General features: G+C 43.0%; 1 protein-coding gene across 3 annotated transcripts in view; it reads right to left on the reverse strand.

Annotated features, from left to right (window-relative positions):
* The window catches only part of slc24a4b (solute carrier family 24 member 4b), a 48,451-nt gene extending 25,384 nt beyond the window's left edge, over positions 1–23,067 (reverse strand). For 2 of the 3 annotated variants that reach the window (XM_050058922.1, XM_050058920.1), the window contains exons 1-3: positions 22,180–23,066; positions 18,110–18,217; positions 1,162–1,238 (exon numbers count right to left, since the gene is read on the reverse strand). In XM_050058922.1, the coding sequence (XP_049914879.1) occupies positions 1,162–1,238; positions 18,110–18,217; positions 22,180–22,342 (348 nt within the window). In that variant the 5' untranslated portion in view covers positions 22,343–23,066. Of the gene's footprint in view, positions 1–1,161; positions 1,239–18,109; positions 18,218–22,179 lie in introns of all 3 variants that reach the window. The other variant, XM_050058919.1, reaches the window with a different exon arrangement.
* Between the last annotated feature and the right edge of the window lie 221 nt (positions 23,068–23,288).

Here is a 23,288-nt window from a genome sequence, read left to right on the forward strand (position 1 = left end):
CAAAGCAGTTTTGTGTTGCTATGCGTGGTATTTATTCAGTTATGGGAAATCACGATGTCTAGAAAGAATCAGTGGCTGCAGCTGACAGGGACAGTTAGCAAAGCTAACATCAGGACGTCATCTGTTAAAAGCCTCCCGTTGTCGGATACGATATGAAACTACTCCAGTTAGCTCAATCATGTTGTTACTAAGAAATTCGCTGGAAAAAAATGTTTTTTTTTCACGTTGATGAGACGGCGTTTTGGGTGGAGCGGTCGCTATGAACGCGGAGCTTGCGGTTTCTGTAGGTACACATTTCCTGGGGACACCTGCACGTCTCGGCCATGCCCCCTCCATTGTGATTGGCTAAAGCGCAGCATCGTTCAAACTCAAGGCCCCGCCCTCCCCCCCTCTCTAGTCGTCTTTCACACAGGGCTGCCGACAGATTTTACAATGTAAATGCAGAATCTGTCTTGAGAGATTAGGTGGACACAAGCCATAACTTATAACAGATTTTCAAATCTTATTGCAAAATGTAGTTGATTCCTCTGTCTAGTGACCGTAAGGAACACCTTTCCAATATCTCTAGCTAACAGTTTATTATACTTTTAGTCCACAGAGCACCTTTTTTACTTTCCACACTATAAAACTGAAATGTCACCCTCACCAAAAAAGTTAGTGACATTCAGATGTTTTAACATAGTAGATGAGTCCAGGTGAAGCAAGCAAACTTTTTATATTACATTTTTGTTTCTGTGACCTTTAAAAGGACGAGAAAATAGCTCTGTGCCAGCTGACCCCTGTCTCCCCTCCTACTGGACTGTTTCACCCATTTATTTATTTTTATTCTTTATATCTTCCTCACATCTGAGTGTGAGTTTACATCTATATAATGTCCTTCTAGCACCAAAATGAGTGGCGGATAATTTTAATATGATGAGTATATAATCACTTGAGCATTAAAAAGCTCCTCTGGGGCATCTTTACAATCTGGCTGAGCAAAAACAGCTCCCATAACCCGAACCTTCCTGTCCAGGCTTTAAAAGATAAAAACAAGCAGTTAGGCTTCAACATCCACCTGCAAACAGCTGAGCTCTACTGGGAGTGTCGACTGGGGACTGATGTGATGGGTGATGCAGGTGCAGCAGCTTTGAAAAGAAAAAAAAAAAAAAGTCCTCTTACCGCCGCGATGTGGAGCAGAACGGCCCCGCTCTTACGTTCACTGGAGGTGAAAAGGTCATCGGGGAACTCGTGTATTGCTGAGGAGAGAGGAAATGTCACCGTCAACACACATCAGCAGCATGACAGCGAGCTACATGTCCCCGACCCACCCTGAGAGCGCCGAGGGATTTCGCGATGGGTGTCGGTCTCAGAGGAGCCGACCTGCCTGGGGTGCCCTGTTGGTTCAGCAGGCTTACGCTGAATCGGATTGGTCGTGGTACCTATGGGAGTGTCATTCCTTCTCTTCTTGTTCCATCTCTTCCCACTGGATTATCTAATACGGCAAAAAAATGTCTTGTGTACCTAAAAACAGGGCGCCGCAGCCAGAGAGGGTCAAATGCAAATTAAACAGCAGCCTGTGATCATTATCCAAAAAAAGCTGGAAACTCAGACGACATCAAGGGCTCTGAATTTTCAAAGGACCGAAATCGCTCTCAACATTTTAAAATCATCTTCAGCCTGCGGTATGTCACACCACTCGGCAACCGATGACTTCATACCTATTCATGCAGAAAATAAATAAATAAAAAGTCAAACATCACATCTCCTCCTCAAATACTGACGTAAAAGCTTGAGCTATATTAAGAGCCTGAAGTCATACAGAATTAAAGCAAGCAGGCAGAAACACCTCCCATGCTGAGGACTCATCATCCATCATCCAGAGCTCCAGCTGGAACACAGTGTGATCATGGTACCACCATACGGCTCACATCTCTGGGAGCAAGACCGCTCCACAGTGCACCTGGCTAGAGACAGAAGCTGGCCATCTCCCTAACGGGACCCGGCATCTGTGGTGAGCGGCCTCTGTCCGACCTGTTCCTTTTGGGCCCGAGCGGCAGGCTCACATCTTGTCTCTCCTTGTAAGAGGCCTGCAGCATCACTAGCGTATTACTAACACAAGCCACAGCTATCTCTGAGATATGGTTATCCTTACTGCAGGCAGAATAAATTATCCAACTGGAGAAAAACAAACATATCTGAGAGTCTACAGTCATGCACAATGAATGAAGACTTTGTAAGGGTTACACACAGGGTTAGGGAGTCACAGTGGTCAAGGTGCAGCATCCTTTGGAGGCAGGCCATCTATGTCTAGTTCTCATTGGATAACTGATTAAAATTCAGCTTTTCTTGTAGAGTATATACGTTTTTTATTTGTTTGTTTTTAACATACCCTGATGCCTGATGAGGGCTCTGCGCCAAACCTTGTCAGCTAGTGTTGCCTAGATGCTGCTTTTTTACACAATGACAATGCTACAAGATGCTAACAGTGATAAATTTTAGCAAGTACAGTGTTCACCATCAAAGTTAAGTGTGTTAGCATGCTAACACTTGCCTATTAGCAACAAACGCTAAGTACGGCTGAAGCTAAGAGTCATTAGTTTGGTCATGAATCAAAGTATTTTCTGACAATGGTGCTTGATTAAAAGTCAGGGAAAACCAAAGTTAACAATTCATCCTGAGGGGAACAGGACTGAAGCCGATCTAGCAAGGAATCTGTCTGTCTGTCTGCGCGTTCATCGCCGATCTCAAGAACACTCCATTCCGTCTACTTGGGACCCAAGGACATGCAGTGTTGAATTTGGACTTGCGACATGCTAAATATAATACATTTTTAATGAACAAGCCAACAGCGCTCTGTGCAGCAGCAGGGGCGAGGCTTCAGGGCTCTGTAGACTGAGTTTGCTTTTGCTGCTGGATGACAGATATACTGTTACAATAAAACTTCTCTTTACTTCCCTGAAGTCAACGGCACAAGCAGATAGCATACAGGAACAGCACCACTCGTTGCCATTGCAACTTAAATTGTGTCAGTTTAGTTTTAAGTTTAGTTTAAGCTTATAACACTAACTATGTTACCACCTGCAAAAATACCTCCGCTAATTAAATCCATGCTCGACTTTTTAACAACAGTGGTTATGTCAAATGTAAAGGCAAGCAACTGATACACCTATTTAGAAAATAAATACCATCGCTAAGTGTATGTCAAACAGGCATGTTTTGAACAGGTGCTGCACCATTTCACCAAATTAATTGGCAATTATTAGCTATAGAGACATTTCACTGAGGGCTGCATATTGAAAATTTAGGTGAGGGTCCTAAGGACAGAGGGATGTCGTATGCTGTAAAGCCCTGTGAGGCAAACTGTGATTTGTGATATTGGGCTTTATAAATAAAATTAAATTGAAATTGAAAATTTACCTTTAACACAATAACATGCGCAATGTAGGTATTGCAGAAAATGGCTTGAACTGCAATTAATAGTAGGCTATATTTACATGTGCCATGCATGTCGTGTTGAAACAGTGGCACCGGGTGACTCTTCTTCTTTTTTTTTCTTCTTTTTTTTAGAAGTTTTTTGGGGCATTTTTAAGCCTTTAATCGATAGGACACATGAGCATGAAGGGAGAGAGAGAGAGAGAGACAGAGAGAGAGGGAGTGACATGCAGCAAAAGGCCACAGGCTGGAGTCGAACCCGGGCCGCTGCGGCAACAGCCTTGTACATGAGACGCCTGCTCTACCACTAAGCCACTGACGCCCCGCCGGGTGACTCTTCTGTCATAGAAACCACTGAGAGGGACATGTGTTTTGAATGTTATCATCGTACTGTCAGTGATGTGTCGGTGTTTTTGTTCTGGTGCTCTGCACACATCTGACATCTGTCCACACGCCCACCTGATCTCACCCCCGGCTCTCTCAAGCTTGGAGCATCCCTACTTTGTGGTAAAGACAGAAGGGCGTCACAGAGGTCCACAAGGACCACCGGAAGACAATAACATTGTTTTTTAAAAGGTTCATAAAATACACTCAAATTCAAAAAGAAGTAGATACTACTCCAGACATTCCTACTATCTTAGTTTGCAACATCTGTCGTGACAGCAGATGCTATATTCACTCATGTCAGTGACCATGGTGCTTTACACTAAACTCAACTAAAGATGTGACATTTGTGTAATGTTTTGTACATAAGACTGTATATAGAGATACAGTCTGTGGTTTTGTAAATAAAGTTGTCAGATTTGGGATTTTATTTACCTTTCAAATACATTTTAAACATGAATATAACCACAATTATAACCATAAAACCTCAAACACAAGTTAAACACTACAGTTTGACAGAAAACACCTTTTGTTGGGGACCCATTCAAATGACCACCTGTGGGTCCAAGGGGCTTACTACATTGAAAACCTACCAACATCACTGCATGTCATCATTTTAATTCATTGCGTATATGCTACTTATTGGCTGGGGTTTATGTTAGTAGTGCAATCCTGAAGCAGAAGGTCATTAAAACTGTGTACTTCAATATTCACTCACTCGATACCACAAATATCAAACATCAAAGCCCGTATGATTCAACCTCTGGGCACCAAGAACATCTGAATGTCAAGGCAATCCATGCAAGACTTGTTGATATATTTTGGTGTGGATCAAAGTGGGGACCAACCTTACCATTCCTCGAGCCATGCCACCAACATGACTAAAAAGCACACACATTGCCAAATACATGGGACTGCTTTGTTGTGTTTCTACTTCTGCATAGTACTGTTTGAAAAATACGCATACACAAGTGATGTGAGAACAAACTGCTGTAGTGTGAGCCAGCACAACAATGCTGTTTACAACTGCAAGATTTGGGCCCCTGTCACATATGGACTCGTGAAGCGGAACAGTGCTCCCCTGAGACTTCTCACTGCATCTGTCCCAGCCTCACCATCGCCTGTTTTTTAGGATACTCGACGGTGTGCACACATGACTGAATCAGCGCAGCGCTTGGAACACTGCACAGGCAAATCAAACACTCCACAGTATGTAGGTCCAAGCCCACTTAATCAACTGCAAGCTCCTGGATTTCACTCAATTACATCACATATATGGAAATGTGGTACATTTTCTGCATATGTCATCTAACACGTTGGCTTTGCTAGAAATAGCATTGTAGTTTCTTTGTGTTGTGGCTCTCTGCTCTGTTGCTGTGGGACGCAAATTAATCCGGCCTTGATTCGCAGGAGTTTTGGTGTCTCGCTGCGGCACTAAGACTGCCTCCGTGACACAATAAATGCAACTGATCAGAGGACAACATGATAATAAAAAGGATGTGTGAGTAATGTGTGAATGACCTTAAAATATAATGACAAACTGAAAAACACCGGGATGACATTGAGATCTTACATAGCAACACCGACTGTGGCAGGCAGCTTTAGCTCATTTCATCTCTGACAGGTTTATGTGCTGAATGAAACGTGTCGGAAAGCTGACGGCCTCAAGCAAAGGGGCAATCAATTACAGGATTTGTCAGCTGTACCGTCAGAGGTGGCTGAAAACAAACTGAGGCCAATACAGTAGGCTAAACTCCTACTGATACCTCATGGACAAACAGCCCCACAACCATATATTATTCTAGCCGCTGAAGGTTGCCCGTTCTGAAAAAAAACAAACCATGGGGGAAAGTATCAGGTTTTAATTTCCTGCTGTCCGGGCCTTTTCACCTCCTGCTTCCACGTTCGGCCACCAAACCTGCAGGTCCGCCGTTAATCAATAATTAAATGCCATTGCCATCCATGTTCTTTGGTTACATGTTGAGCCCCTTGCCTCTATACACAATCAAGTCTGGCTGAGAGCTAATAAAAAATAGGTGACCACAAAAGGTGTTTAAAGGGCGCCAGCACAGGGATGGCAGAGAGATGACAGGCAGGCGGGGGTCACCTCCCAGTGACTGTAAACATTTAACCAGACAGCGTCTACAGGGTTCGTCTGTGTCTCCCCGCTGCAGAGGTCAAACCGGACGCGAACATGCTTCTACAGCCGATTTCCCACGCAAGGACAGGACAGGACGTACCCACAAGAGCAGGACAACACAGATTGCTTCAGTGATGCATCTCAAATGTGGTCCATTAGTAGAAACATAAATAATATGTAGCTTTGTTGAATAAGGCGTCATTTTTTACAGAAATAACGCACCTGATGTTTCAAATCTGTTACAGTAATTCATCAAGCAAAAATGACCAAAGAATATGCAAAAATACAGTAAACTGCCTTTTATAATTCCCTAAAGCACAAAGTGCCATCCTTATATTGCTTGTTTTGCCTGAACCAACAGTCAAAAGCCATACACTGTAAAAATAGACGTAGCTATCAGGATGTCACTCATTGGTTTGTTGACTCCCGTTTTGAAGCCCCGAGTCTGGCATTTCAGCCGTCGCCATCTTGGTTTTTTGGAGCCAGAAGTGACCATATTTGGGTGAGAGGATGGCGCTGTGGAGGAACGAGTGGTGGATCTAACAGAGAAGCAAAGAAAACTATCTGCGGACAGCCTGTCACTCAAAGCAGTCACGCCCTGAATTATGCGTAACTTCAAGCCTTAATAAAATATAAATGGGTGAGTTGTATAAAAATGTAACCCCTGTACAATTGTCATGAAGTGAAAAATAATTATAAAGACCACAACAGTTTTTGTACCAGACTGCGAACATATCTGCTGTAAAGTTGGGCATTTTAACATGGGGGTCTGTAGGGATTGACTCGCTTTTGGAGCCAGACCCAAGTGGCAATTAGAGGAACTGCAGTTTTTGGCACTTCCGTGTTGGCTTCATTTTTTAGCCCCAGAGGTTAACGCTGTCCAAAACCAAACAATATTTAATTTACTGCCATAAAAGACGAAAAAGCAGCCAAACTTTACATGTGAGAAGCTGGAACTAGGGAGTGTTTGCCGTTTGTGTTACCAAAAAAAAAAAAAAAAAAAAAAATTGTACCGGCTTCATTTGCTCTCGGTCAACGAATCAATCAATCTATTGTTTCAGCTCTAAAAAGAGTTTGCTCGCGTTTCAGTTTTTGTTTCTTGGTCAGACTTTGCTTTTGACTTTGGATATGCCCGCAATTTGACACTTAAGAGTACATCACTTTTTATATTAAAAAAAGTCAAAAGTTCTCCTGAAATATGGTTCTAAGATACAGGCTTGTAGAAATATACAAATATTTGGCATCTTGAACCACATGCTAATTTGTTAATAAAGGCGCAGTATGTTTTCTGGAGATAGTTTATTGTCATCAAATACTAATGCTTTGGATTGGTGGCTAAGTCTGACTACCAACCCAAGGTCATTAGGATTTGACAACCTGGGAATGAGAATGAACTATCTTTCTCCAGAGTAATTTACAGCAAAATCTTCACATATATTGTTTAAGATTGTGCCAAACAAGCTGCTCCTGGAATAAAATCTGTTCTGTTGAACATGGTTTTGAAATTGAACAAATCTTAAAAAACCAACTGAATCTGTGCATCTGTGCTGCTGTTCTTGTGTTTGTGTGGGACTGCTGTCTTCTTTGGAGGCAACGAGGGAGCGAGAGCGTGAACGAGGGATGTCTGTACCGGCACGGCAGGCAGGAAGCAAAAAAAAAACAAACCAAAAAAAAAAGTCCTCTTTAGAAGCTGAGCTAAAAATCTATAAATACACCCTGGATTCTCTGTTTGGACACCTGACTGTGGCGCTTATACAAGAAATTACTGGCAACACATTTGTTCATCTGTCTCCCCAGCCCCCTCCTCCTCATCTTATCAACCCCAGACGTAATTACAAGTCCGCACAGAGTTCTCACAAGAAGTGTTGGGAGGATTTTATGAGATGCAGTGCCACCATCGCTGCCTAAATTGTGGGCAGTAAGGGACAGTATGAAAATTATTTGTTACATAAGAGGGGTCTGACTTTTTGGGGAAACCAGGGGAGGTAATTTCCATGTTTTCTCACCCAAGATGTAAATTCTATTTCAGTCTTCTCTTGCAAGACTAAAAAAATAAATGTATGCCTATGTACAGGACAGCATTTTTTCGCAAAAGGGAGGAAAGTTAAACATGTCAACATGGTGGAGTATGTAGACGAGGACCCACAGCTCATTTTGAGGGAAGGAAAACACAAAAAATCTTATTTTCAAGTGATATTATTTTTGCCAAAATATCCCCCCCTAAATCCTACACACTGAACCTTTAAAATAAAGTGACCGTAAAGAATTCCCTTTGTCTCCTCTGACCACAACTGTCTCACGGCACACTCCTGTTTATTGTGCTCTCTATATAAACTGCCCAGATGCACGGGGCGCAGTGAATACAGCCATGTATGAGGAGGAAGCGTCGTAGGGCCGCGATGCATGTTATTCTCTCCCATCTAATCCTCCAAACTTGACGGACCCGATGAGTGATTGCCCATAAACCACATGTCAGACAAATCAATAATCATTACCTGTTACACCTGTTACCTGTGGATGTCGACATCACTCATTTGCCTGTGCTGTAAGTTGTAATGTACGATTAGCAGCTATGTGAAAATGATATCATCAAAACATTGCAGTTTATTGTTTGCGCTTTGCTTCTTTTAGTTATTATTGATAATGTGTTGCAAGTTGAACCAATCCAAAACATGTTTTACTATATTTCAGATATTTGGGAAAGGTGTAGTAGTTATGTTTTCTATTTCAATAGGAGGGTTGAAAGAAGATAACTCCAGGGACAGCCTTCCTTTTTTCAGCCTCTCTCCCCACCCCAATAATTTTGGCACAATCCCTAAGACCCAATTTCATCAGATTCCTGCCTTTATTCCAGGCACTATAAACAAGCGTATACTTCTTTTGATTTGTTTTGGCACTGCTGCACAATAAATGAATTCAAATTAATTCTAAGTTCAGTTATTTAAGGCACTGAATAAATTAAAAAATGTCAAGTCTTACATATATTGTCTCTGCACAGGCCACTTTTAAGTCTCTCTTAATATACAAAAAAAATCTCATCGGATAACCTTAATTTATTGACGTATTACAGCCAGAGCATACCAGCCATTCTTTACATTTGTGCAATTATTTTTCCATAATCTGGTAATATTCCAGATATTCTGGTGCTGTTACATAATGGAGCTCAGTATCGTCGTGCCGTCTGTTGTCCCACAGATAGGAGGACAGAGAGGACGGAGCAGGTCAGTCTCCACCCATCACTCCTACTGTGGTGGTCTGGTCGTAAAAGAGACTGAGATGGAGCCACAAAGAATGTTTTTACCATCCTGTATCTGTTACATCTTAAGAATAGATCATTCCGATAGAAAGAAAAAATAAAGTGCCATTACATATCAAACAGCTGAATAACAATCATATGATGAGAGCAGGATGTTCTGGCAGAGTGCCTGGTGCCACCTTCTGTCACCGACCCACAGACCAGCCAGGTCATTAACAGAATACAGTTGACACTCGGGTACAGTAGTCAAGAGACTCTTCATAAGGAGCATGATTCCTCTGGGTCATTATTACTTCATTAGATAATTAGCACACTCCAGCAGACATCAGTGAGCAGCAGCATGACTCGACTGCCACTGACATCAGCCATTCTTGTAAACATGACAACATCACGAGTGGCCTTACTGGAAAGCCCATGTGTCACACACAAACGATAACTTCTGTAAAGCGCAGACCCCCAAACACACATGATTATCCTCTTGTTAGGTCAATACTTTCACATGCTCAAACATCACATGTACAACTGCTCTCACATGTGAGCACTTAAACACATGCGATTACACCTGCATGAGCACACTCGCATACCTATTACACTTCTACTTTTAGCATGAATTCCCCTCAGCCTTTATGTGTATGACAGTGAGCAGTCAGGCTGTTGAAAGAGGCCCAGCTGGTGGACCAGAGGACTCCTGGTTCAACAACCTAAAGGGGACACCGCTGTGAGACGTATGCATTCAGCTGTGGACAGGAGAAATAGGTAAACATCTCCCTCAGGGCGAGGTATGGATCAACAACGACAAAGAGAGAGCAGAGCTACCTCGCTGTTGTGACTATACACCTTTACAGGTTCAGTGTGTAGGATTTAGTGGGATATATTGGCAGATATAGAAAAATAGAATATAATAAGTATGCTTTAATTAGGGTATAACCACCTGAAAATAAAAATTGTCATGCTTTTGTTGCTTTAGAATGAGCCATTTATGCACACATAGGGAGTGGGTCCTTGTCGATGGGGAGACCACCATGTTTCTACAGAAGCCCACAACAGACAAACCAAACACTGGCTCCATATAGGGCCATTCATGTTTTTGCATTGGCCACAGTAATCAGCAGTGCCTCTAGGACCTGGTCTGTTTGTTTTACACAGAAGAGACCTCTGCGGTTAATTTGGCTTTCGCTAAAATGTCTGGATCTTAAGTTATCGGAGAAAGAAGGTGAGCACACGAGAAGGTGCTGGGCTAGCGGCCTCTTTGATGAGCCAAACAGTGTCAGAAATACCGATTTGTAACGTGTGACTGCTTTATTCAATGTCTTTATGGCTTTAAATGATGTGGGGGCTCATTTATAAAACAGTGGGTAGGATCCATACTAAAAATGTACTTACTGAAAAAGGCAAAAATGGCGTGTGCTATAAAAACATTCAACAATTTCTCCAATCAGGCTTCCATCTCACCAACTCCATCGCCAATTTCCCGTCTCCAACATGTTCGTAAGCATGGGTAAAAGTTTCTCCCATCATGTCTGTTTTTATAGATCACAACTCTTGTGTAGGAAGTGGCGTACGCCTCATTCAGGCCTTGTTTTGTGTGTATGCAATGTTTATAAATTAGACCCCTGATCTGACTTCTGAATGTCTTGATCAGAAAAATGGTGAGCACAGAATAGCAAGTGCTGGGCTAGCGTCCTGACTGTGACAACCCAAACAGTGTCTGAGAAATACTGATTTGCTACGTGAGACTGTTTCATTCAGTGTCTTAACCTGATCGGTTTGATTTATGGAGTAAGAGACCTCTGGATAATTCGACTCCCAATTAAAACCTTCGTAACAATGACCACTGAAGGAATTTAACAGATGTTTTAGCTGGTTGCAACTTGCTGTCCTCACCACTAGATGCCACTAAATCCCCCTAATCTTACACACTGTTCCTTTAAACCTGCTGAACTGTCCTTTCTAGCCTCTGTTTTAATAATAAAAAAAAAAAGTACTGGCCAAAAGCAGAACAGATTGAAAATGTATGAGTAATAAATCTGCTAATCTGAAGCAGAACAGAATGTGAATGAGCGAGTACATAAAGAGGTCAGGGGTGTTTCAGCGCGGAAAGTGCTCTGTGCAGGTGCTCGTGCCTGTGCTCCACCTCTCCGCTGCATTGTTCCACTGTTGGCATGCGAGCGAGAAGGAAAGCGAGGTCAGTTTCCATTATGCACAGCAGCATAATCCCCGCTTGTGTAATTCCCTTTTAAAAAGCCTCCTTCTGGTGTTTCCCTGGAGTTGACAAACCTGCATTCCAACGTGGACTGGCTGCCACCCGCTGGCTGATTTCCCCCCCTCGTGTTGCCGCCAAATTTCCCACTCAGAACACTCCATCTCCTCGTTTGCCTCAAATCCTGCCTTTTGTTTTTGCCAACAGCAGATCTCACACTCTTCTCACCAACAGACCTTTACACTAAATCAGCGTCATCACAGGGTGACGATGCTTCCTTTTTGGGCCACAGTTCCTCTTCACCGACACCACCCTTCAAGCCTAACATGCAACATGTGCACCCTCTGCCCGTGAGCAGATTAGTGTCCTATCTAAAACCACTACAATCAAATCCCGCCGGATTAATTCATAGTACTAACCGAGCCATTCTAAAACCATTGCTTTGTTGTTCACTTCTGCTTTTTGTGCTGCCGATGTCGACTTCTACCTGGCCAATTATGCCACTCAAGTGGGAGTTTTCAATATATGGTATTAGCAGCATCTTTATTAAAAGCAAATTATTCCTCCCACAGAACATTAGCCACGGTGCTCTGCCCCCTCTCCAATTTTCTTTGCTCCACAGTTGGCATCAGTCGGTCCCACATGGGGGAAATATAATCTAATATTCTGTGTCCCCAAGTAAACCTCCAGTCAAACAGCAAACACACATTTCTGATCATACTGCTCACACAGCCTGGAAGAGCTCACAAAACATCTGAATTCAGACATAAAACCAGCCATAACTTTTGTTCCAGACAGTTTAAGCAACTTGTTAAATTTAGGTGAAGAACAAAGTGCCATTTGTCATGGGACCGCTACGGGGCGAATGCATCTCCAAGGGTGGTATGACTCAGATCTGCATGTGACGGTTAAATAAGAGTACCCAAGGGTTGTGTCAGCCCCTTGCACTGTGATTTAGCCCTATGTAGATTAAAGCATGGGCACAAAAACACTTCGGACAGCACCTTGTGTTAAACAGGAGTTATTACTGCAAGGCCAATAAAAGGAGGCACTTATGATGAATGGCAGCAAAAGTCTCAAGACAAGCAAAACAACATTAGCACCCCGTGAACCCAGAAAAGGGCTCCCTTGCTGATCACTGAAGTAATGATGAAGAAAAGGCAGAGAGACCAGAGCTGGCTGAGTGTAATCTAGGCAGCCCACAAACTGCGGTTTAATTAAACTGAGCTTCAGATGTTGCACACACTCAGCATAAAACCAAAAGCCTCCAATAATAATTCTCATCCACTCCAGCTGGGGTCCATCTACCGTTAGTGTTTTCCCCTGAAGGAGTGCACACCAGTGCCGTCGCTGGTCCACTGCTGGATCATCAGCTCTGGACAAACAACTGCACAGGGAATCAGAACAAACACACGGGTCCGTGATACTGACATTTTCCGCGCTTCTTGTGAGAACCAAGACGTCCATTCAGTTCTTGGGAAATGGCGATGGTAAACAAGTTTGTCATCCGAGAAAGATTTTTCACAGACCATGAACATCCATTCTGATTCATACTTTCTTTGTGTCCCTGATGGGATTTTGTTTCATTAGCAATAATGCGCCCTGACAAGTGCAACATGAATGAGTTAACTGTAGTCAGTCAGACTCTCGGTCAGACTCAGAGACAAGCGTTTCAAATGATTTATGTAACACTGATTTTTTTTTTTTAGAAAACTGGTACTGCTATTCTCCAATTTGCTGGAGTCGTGTTTCTTAAATCTCCAATAATAATAGCACTATAGCACCTTTCAAAACACAGTTACAAAGTGCTTTACGAAAAAATTAAACATTTTAAAACACAAAAGGAATGAAACAAACTAAAATCTAAAAAATTGTCACCAAGATAAGACAATAACATAGCGATAAAATAAACAGACAGCTCCAATAAAATCAGAATATACTTTCCAAAGAAGTATTTTTTTAGGAGAGATTTAAAGACTCATGACTCAGACAGCCTTATTTACATATACATTGTGCAGTTGGTGAACGCAGAGCTGGCGTGACCCACAGTCAAAACAGCCAAAACTTATAACAATAAGACTCTGAAATTATGTCCATGAATCATGTCATGAAGAAAGCTTATTGTGTGATTTTATCTTACCAAAAACAGATCAACTTGTTTTGAGACTAAGTGCCATTTTCTTGATATATTTGCAGTGATTTGACTCATCCTGTTTCAAAAAACGGACCCTGATCCGTCAATATTTCAAACTCCACTGACAGATTTTGTTTCCCCATTTTCAGGGAACAGTGTGTAGGATTTAGTGGCATCTAGCAGCGAGGACTGCAGATTGCAACCAGCTGAAACTTCTTCCAAGTGCCAAGCATGAACTCACACAGTTAGGATTCCTTCAGTGTTCACTGTTCCCGAGGTTTTTACCATGAGCAGAATTACTCACAAAGGTTTCCTCCTCTCCAAAACATACGACGCAGGTGATTTAAATCACTAAAAACACTTAAAAAAGCAGTTTCACATCACAAATTCGTGTTATTTCAATGCTCTGGTGGCTGACACGAAAATGCAAGTGGTTCTGTTTTGGGCTATTGTAGAAACACAGTGGTGCAACATGGCGGACCTACTCCCTGTGTAGATACACATGGCTCATTCTTAGGTAAAGAAAACACAAATGTTATTATTTTTAGGCGATTATACACTAAAGAAAACACGCTTCTTATATTCCATTTCTGCCAATATAGCCCCTTAAATCCTACACACTTGACCTTTAAGCTAAAAAAAGGTCCAAATTACTTGTTAAAGTGCTGTTTTTGCGGTGTAGTATATGGCAAAATCAACAACAAACACATTGCATCTACATCATAGTCATGCACAGCTACAATCACAGCCACTTATACTCCCCACAACTGAAAAGGTCAGCCGGTCAGCTGAGGTGCCTCAGATCTGCATCTATGACAGGATTATTCACGAGACCAAGGCCCAAGAACAAAGAAGTCATATGATCAGCTCACAGTGACGACGCAAAGCAGTGGTGTGATCAGAGGAAGGAGGACTGGAGCCGAGGAGAAATCCGTGGAATGTGAAGTACAGTCTGGTGCCTCCGGTGCGGAAGACATTTGAATGGGGGAAAAAAAAGGTAATCCTGGAGGATTAGGAGGAAAATTTAGCACATAATCTTGTCATTTGGCGCTCATTTCAATGGGACCCCACTGTGACTCAGAACTATTCCAGTATTGTGACCATTTATGTGTGAACACTTTGAAAGTCAGTGGTGTGAAAATGTTTGTTTTGCTTGTTTATATGTAAAAAAGCAGGTTATAGCACCAATGATTCACTAATCCCTGAGGGGTGTCTGCCTGCTGTGACCAGTAATGAAGTAAAAGCCAGTTAGTACTTACTGGGTCACATGTGATGATGCAGGAAAGAAACCCACAGTAAATTCTGAAATTACTTCCTAAATTGTCTGCCCCCTGGTGTCATCCTCTATGAGCTAAACAAACATACAACCCCAATATTGAGTTGCATCTCATTTAGCAAAAAATAATTATTCTCATGGTTTACAGGGACAGTTCTCCTCAAAATCGAAAATACAGATTTTTCTTGTTACCTATTATATCTAGATTGTTTTGGTGTGAGTTGCAGAGTGTTGGATATATCTACTGTAGAAATGTCTGCCTTCTCTTGAATATAATGGAACTCGATGGCACTTGGCTTGTGGTGCTAAACACCCCCAAAAAATGCGCTTGAAAAACTCAACAGCAATGTCTCTTTCCAGATATCAAGACTAGGTTACTTAAGATAATTCACGTAGGAAGTCATGAGTGAACTATTTTCCCTCCACCGAACCCATACCCATAGCATACATCCACTGCTAGCTCACCTAGCACCACTGAGCTAGCAAACATTAGAGCCAAGCAGCAGCCTCCAGGGCTTAAAAATGAAGCCAACATGGACATGCCAAAAACTGCCCAACTTCAGAGTAGAAATAAACACATTTATAGCCTGGAACAAAAAAAAAAAAAAAAGTTAGGCTTTAGTTAGGTAACGTAACCATGACTTAACTCCAGATTCAGAGTATAGGTGTGGCCTTAGCTGTCGCTATTTCAGTGTGTTGTCAGGCCTAATTGTAATGTTTTGGTTGCCAAAAATGTCTCATTCAGCTTTTGGTTGTAGTTCAAGACCCTGTAAAGAGTGGGATGTTCAGTTTTTTTGGGTAAGTAACATTATAAATACATAGTTTTAAGCCAGTCTTGCAAAAATTAGCATTATCACAGGTATAATGGCTGTAAATGCACCATGCTAACTAAGCAAGCAGCTAGCGTTAGGGTTATCTCCACCCACTCGTCCAAATATGGTCACTTCTGGCTCCAAAAACAGCAAGATGACGATGGTCAGAAAGCTTCAATGCTTTAAAATGATGGTCTACAAACCAATGGATGACATGACGGTGGCTATGTCCATTATATCATACAGTTTATGGTTACAGCTCAGCTAAAGAGGACACTATTAGTGTTTACATTTCGCGCTATCATGAGCACGAGCCTCTCATCCATGAGCATGCTATGCACCCTTCCTTTTACGCTGTGACATGGTCTCCTTTATAAATTTACACTTCAACTTAGATTTAGAGGAGTTGTACGAGCAGGTAGCCCCTACATCCTGTATCGTCAATTAATCACAGTACAAGGAGAACATACTGTATCTGCAGCATGAAATTGCTTAATGATGCTTAACCTCTAACCTCTAACAGCTTTAATGTCATGTTTTCCACTCTGAGTCATGCAGGATCACATGAAGCTCAGATGAACCATGTTTGTTAAAGGCTGAGGCAATTCAAATGATATGGAACTGACAAACTAAGACAAACAGATCTCTTGCCAATGCTTCCGGTACATTTCAATCAATAATATCATGAAAAACATCTCTTATTTTGTAGCCTGATGCAGATGTCAGCAGTGTCAAAGGAACCGTCAGCATAGAGCCCAGTATAACTAATTATAGAGAATGCTGCTTCCTTTAAGAGTACCAAAGACGCTGTAACACAATCAATATCTGACCCTTTTAATAGCCCTTTCAGTGCTTATTGCAGCACAAGTGATCTAAACTGAGTCAGAACAATAGAGGCCCGACAAGGTGAATTAAAGCAGCATGTCAACTTAAAAACTCCACAGCTACTGAGTGCCACTTTGAGTTTTCCTACATTTTTAATGATGTATCATTCTTCTTAGAACAATGTGTTCCCTTCACATCCCTTCAGTTCATCCATAGTTTTCTGCATATTCAATGATATTCTGACTGAATTAGTTATGCTCTGTGCATTAATTTGTGGATCAAATCATACAAGAGTATAAATTATGATTGCACATAAGGGAATTTCCTAGCTCTAAGTGTCTTGATAAAGACTTCAATTGTTCTGGTGTTGTTTGTCTCAAATTTTGACACAATAAGGAGAACTTCATTATATCACTGGAGGAAAATTACTCACGCAAAACAGTATTAATTGATTTTTTTGCCTGCTTGGGGGCAACGGAACAAGCTGTTGATAGAGCTGACACCTAGGGATGTCACAACAACCGATACTTTGGTACAAAGTCGATGCCAAAATTCTGAAAACATGATACATTTTTCTCCAGCAGCTACCAAAGGTACCAGGCATGTAGTTCTTCTAGACCCGACAGAGCAGCAAGTGTTATGATCTGCCGTTAAATGCCAAGGGAAGAAGTGGACAATGGCAACACGTGCAGCAACAGCTCCGTTTCTACCCGTCAAGAAAAGCATATTTTCCTGAGGCCAGTGTATTTTGTTAATTCTTTGCAATGGGAGCACCGCATATTTACACTATGCTACAAATACTAGCAACATGACAAGACACTAAGTATCTGTTCTGTGCTAAGAGCTGCACTTTTCAATGCCATCCAGCCGTCTAGTCATACTAGAGTAGGGGCGGGACAAATAACCTACCACAAAAGACCAACCATCATATCTTACACGCACAACAACAGAGTAGAAATACACATGCTAATATACTAAAGACTATATATTAATGTTTCCTCGCCCACAAAATCTCAAGGACCCATATAGACCGGCAGATCTATAATTTAATTTAAATGTTTATAATAAAAAGGACTGTATCTCTAAGTACATGTGATTCATTGTTATGTTTCTTTTTTACTGTGGTATCGAACTGGGTATCAAGACTCATCGTACCTCCCTGGCATTGGTATCGATAACTCAATTTCTGGTATTGTGGCACACCTATTGACACCCTTATAATGTTGTTATGGCAAACATGTTCATAAACAGTTGTACATCCGACTGACATGGAGCAACAGTCATGTTTTTATCCACCTGATGATTGTAAGTCAAATATTCACTCTTCTTTTGGCTTTTTTATTTGTTTCCTGAGGGAACTATCTGGTTCTTCAGCTTCGACATGCTCCACCACATTGAGCAGATAGGCCCTTACTTTGTTTGTCTGCTGTTTGGTGCTTGGCAGGTAGTATATGGTGGTCTTTCAGGGGGTTTTTGCTGGGAAAAAACATTGCAAGGAGGAGACCAAAACAACAAACTCAAAGAGGATAAAATGGTCTGTGAAGCTGAGGAAAACTGCAGAGTCGATTGATATTTCTCTGTTGGTCCATCCTTATTAGCGCCTTCTTTCACATTACAAACAATCCATTGAAAAAAGATAACTAGTGCAGCTTTAATCTCACAGCATACCTGGCTCTGAACAGTTCTTCGGCTCCGTTTCGTTGTCTGGTACTGCAGCCATTAGCCGTCTTCCCCAGTGTTCATGGTCTGGATGTCCCTCCACGATCATGCCATGGCCTGCACCAGAAAACAAAACACCTCTGCTTATCATACATTCAACATACAGTAAATAAGCATGTCACTGAGTATGCCAGTTTGCAGCACATGTTGGAGCTTAACGCTAAAGGTCTTTTGGAAACCGTTCTAAAAGCCCTTTTCTTTTGCCACAGTGAAACCTTGAAACTCCATTTTGCACATTGTAAAAAAAAAATAAAAAAAAATAATCAAAACTAACATGGCCGCTCAAGCACAGAGTATGTCTCATGACCCAAAACATCCATGATCATGATCACGGTCATTAATCCAAACAAGGTTGCTTTCCTTTAATCCCTTAAAAGTTTTCGTTTCTGTAGATATGACATTTTCATCTGGCGGCGGCAATAACACATCAACATGCAGCTGCCGTGCCATTATGTTTTAGGGTGGGAGAGTGGGAGGAGGAGCGTACAAGTTTCATTTTTCATTAAACTGCTCTTAAGCCTCCGTAATGAGGATATAAAAAAACTGCTGTCCCAAATCTATTATGTAAAATCATACCAACGAGCCGACTGGCGTTTGAACTCAATGTCTCAACACAAGTGCAACGTTGAATTGACAAAAGCGGCAACTTGCTGCAGGATGATTAAACAGTATTGCTCTATACGCAATTATGAGCACATCACTGGGGAAAACCCTGAAGACAGATGGTCTGTGTTTGATTCATGTACAAGTTGTTCAGATTACCTCTGTCTGGCTTTTCCCTGCAGGTTGCACAATGGTTGTTAAAGACTTTGTAGCAGTGGACTCACATGATCTTTTGAGCTTTTGTAAGTGTCTCACTGACCATGTGAATGTGCCCGTATGATCACTCAGTCCCAGGAGGCTAGTTCCCCTTCAGGCAATGATTTTGCAGAAGTTATGGTTAAAACAAAAGGAGACTTCTGCTACTTAAAGGGTGACAAATTGAGGAATTCTGAAATTAAGACAATACACTGACAATTTGAGGACATCTAGGAACATTTTCCTGCTTTCAACAGTCAAACATTAGATAGAATATAGTAGAGCTAGACCAATAAATCCAATGACATTAGCTTATTGCAGATACAACATTAATGACGTCTTCTTCAGCTAAGCTGTAGCTGTAGTTCAGTGTAGCTCGGTAAATGAGAGCTTCCTTCTACACAGTGTTATGGTTGGCGGGTGTAGTTTGGTAGAAAGAAAAGAGACCCTATATGAAACTTCTCACAACAAGGTCTGTGGATTTTTTTGAGTATCTAGGTCATGACTTCTGTAAAGAGCTATTGCTGTTGAGTTTTTCAAATGTATTTTTGGTGCTTTGAGCGCCACAAGCAGAGTGCCATTTAGTTCCATTATACTGGAGAGAAGACAATCCAGACTGTTAAATAGCATGGCAGGTAAAAGGAAAAATATGGATATTTGTTTTGGGGGTGAACTGTCCCTTTAAAGTTATTTTATAGACAAGCACATCTTATGTTTGTTACACTGCTTGGTACACTGAACACAAGAAGAACGCAATGAGGCCAACCTGGGATTCTGACAGCTCAGTTAAATTAAATAAATAAAGAAATGAGCTCAAACTGGATAAAAAGGCTGTGAATTCACTTCTATCAGACTATACTGAGTAGCAGAGGGAGACAAGAGTGTGCAAGGAACAATAGCACAGCTGTAATGTCATCCTCCAGCTCTGTCCAATCAGCTCAGCAGGGAGATGGACCAAGGACAACCATCCATCAGTCACTGTGTGGTGAAGACGCTCTCCTCATACTAGCATTCACCTTCCTGACTGCCCCTGACCCCCAGCCTCTGACCATCAGCGTCAGCCTGCTGCAGCTACCTGTCAGAGCTGAGCCCGGCCCTGCTTTTAAAAAACACCTGTTCTAGTCCCCCCATGCGCAGCTCCGTCACAGACACACGCAGCCCCATCAGCATGCACGACAGCATGTCGTGCCCCACCCCTCTTTATGGAGATGTAACCCAGGAGTAGTACATCAAATCCCATCCATCTGGACTGCTCAGCACATCAACACTCCCCCACACTACTATCAATCAAATGGGTGGCGAGCACGAGGCGCAGGTTTTTACTGTGACGTGACAAATTCGTGTCCCTGTTGTGATGGATGAAAGATGAGAGGGCCACAGCTATTCAATTAGACAGATCTGATTATGGTGAGCTTTGGGTCTCGCGGGTTCAGAGGGGATTTCTGGTTCTCTATTAGACACTTCTCATGCATGTCACCTTGACATCCCACCACCATCACCACTGGTGCTGCTGCTGATGGTCAGACAGGCTCACGAGGAACGCCTTCTGTCAAATACCCCCACATGACGATCACCGTGTGGGTCAGGCTAACTTGATTAAATGAAAAAAGGCAAGCCATTAGTGACAGCGGGGGGCTTACTTTGGCTCCCAGTGCCTGCCTTTGGAGATAAGAGATTTGCACTCGTTGTATGATATCATTCCAGAATAATCTTTTAAGCCTCTTGTTGTTTTTAATGTAATTAATAAAACTCCCGATACATCAGTTAGAGATCTACAGTCAGGCAGTAGTTGTGGTGAATTTACAGCTGCTTTCAGCCCCGGGGCCTAAGTGGTTGCAGATGGAGAGATCCCACGACAGGGTCTGGGGCAAAGGCTTAGGGTTAGAAGCACTTTGAGGGGAGAAAAAAAAATAAAAAATACACCAAGCCCTCTTCTCTTTCATGTCCACATGCAATGATTCCTGATGTAAAGGCAGCCTCCCCTGCACTGAAAATGCTCCATGTTGGCACTGCACAGGTTTATTGTTGCCTTGATATGAACAGCACTATCCTGTGGGCTGTTTTGTCTAGTTAACTTCTGATCCCAGTGGTGTGTGTCAGATATCATTCTTCACCAGCAAAATGTCAAGGTTGCTCGTTAGATTACATAACTGTGTGTGAGGCTGTGTGGGATGCTCTGCGTGTCAGTGTTTGCACGAGCCTGAGGTAAGAGTTTTGACATGTGTGCATTTGGAGGGCATGTTGTTTGGTGTGTGTGTGTGTGTGTGTGTGTGTATGTGTGTGTGTGTGCCTGCACGGGGGGATTCACACGCATCACGCATGATCAGCCATCTGAGTCGTTTGCACCGCGCACACCTCGAGCACATCAAGCTATGAATATTGTAACATTTACCCCAGTGTTTATCCTGCCCTCTTTAAATGATCGTCACTGGCCTCTGCGTAAAAAAAAAAAAAAAAATATCAGCATCCCTCGATGGCCATGCGGAACCTGGAAGCGTGATGAGTGTGGTTGAGGTGATCCAGTGTGCGCGGTGGTGNATCCAGTGTGTGCGGTGGTGTGTGAAGCCCCGGGCCAGACGCGATGATGCCAGCATTAACCACCATCCCTGAGCTCCAGTGCAGTGTGACCGACGACGCGCCTGGCGCCAAACAAAAACGCAAACAAAACCAGGACCAAAATTGTGCTTGTTCTGGGATCGGTTACTTGATCGCCGTGTGCATGTGGAGCATGAGGTGTGCGTGTGCCGTGATCATGAGCCTGCCTCTCAAATTAAAAAACGTGCCGCTGCCACGGCGCGCACACTGCGGCATACACGGACAAACAGACGCATGTATCCAACACTGGGATAAAAGAGAAATGCTGTAGCCTGATAATTAACACGTGCAGCCGACTTTTTCTACTGAGTGTGGTGGGCTTAAAACACCGAGCACATCCTGGGTTATTTGCTGCATTTTAATACAAACTGCACACTTCATGTAAATGGGTAGAAGCACAATCAGAGCATACGCATTTTGGACCTGCTCCATTTGGAAATGCAAACATTATAATGCTTTGATCCCATGCCCTTGACATTAAAGCGTGTTCAATTGTTCCTGTGATCGATGCTCTGTCATTACAATTAACTGATGCGCGTGTAGGTGCATGTTTTCACTGCAGATTTCCGAGCCGTTCCGCTCCGTCCTCAGCTCCCCGTGCCCCGGAGCATCTCTCCCCCACTCACCTGTCTTGGTCAGCAGCACCGACATGCTCCACGCCGCGAAGAGGACACTGCAGATGAAGCACACCTGCACGAAAAGCATCTCCCTCCTCTTGCGAACTTTAAATATCTTGGAAATTATTGTCTTTTTGGAGGCGCTCGCGGTGTCGGTGTCGTCCCGCTCCATGCTTCGCAGCTCGGCCGGCGGCCACTTTTTTTGCGTCCTTGAGAGACCGAAGAAAACTGCCGCCCCGCTTGCCTCTTCACACGGAACACAGCCGGGATGTGGTCCTCATTTCAAGCCGTCCAGGGCGCAGATGGAGAGTAGTGAAGCGGACAGTTTTTTCCACCCTCCGTTAGGAAGATGCCGTTCAGCTGCTGGGACTGGCAAATTGGGCAATGACACGGCGGTCAAATTCCGATACAGGTCTCCAAATCAAATCAGCTATGCTCCTGGGTTCGGGTTCTGCAAGAGGACGGGTAACGGACCGGCTCCCATTGCAACGTGTATCCTGTCCCGTGAAGAAAAAAACACATCAGCTGCAATATCCTCTCTCAGTGTAGTTTCTCTGTTTGGCATAAAATGCGTCAGCGTACAGTCACAAACGTGGAATCGCTCAGCTGCGCCGTATCACAAACTCCACGCACCTGCGCCTGTTAAGTGAAACCAATCTGTGTTCATCAAGGTTAATTGTTAAATGCGGCCAGCAGTCATGCCGCTCGCCTCTCGCGGGCGCCTCCCCCTTCACACGAATTCCTCCTCAGTGCAGAAAAGCCTGTGCTGATGACAGAAGACTCCCAGCTGCCCTCCTACCATGCGCCCTTCAATGAGACCGGGCCCCTTTAACTTTCCCGAGCACTGCATATGCAAACAGCCAGTAGAAAAAACATGCTTCCCTTCCTCTGTATCTCCACTGCCCACCCTGTAACCTCCGGACAACTGCTCATCGATCACACTGGAGTTTTTGCGCGTCCCTGTGAGATCAAACGCACAGGTTGGATATGTGCCATGAGGCGAGCCCTATCATGCTGCTCAAAACAACACGAAACACGCGCATCCCACCAATGCTGTGTTATGAAACCAGATCCAGCGTAGGTTTCCTCTCAACACTGGGGGACACACACGTGAAAGA

The sequence above is a fragment of the Epinephelus moara genome, chromosome 12, assembly GCF_006386435.1.
Source record: "Epinephelus moara isolate mb chromosome 12, YSFRI_EMoa_1.0, whole genome shotgun sequence".
Taxonomy (NCBI): Eukaryota; Metazoa; Chordata; class Actinopteri; order Perciformes; family Serranidae; genus Epinephelus; species Epinephelus moara.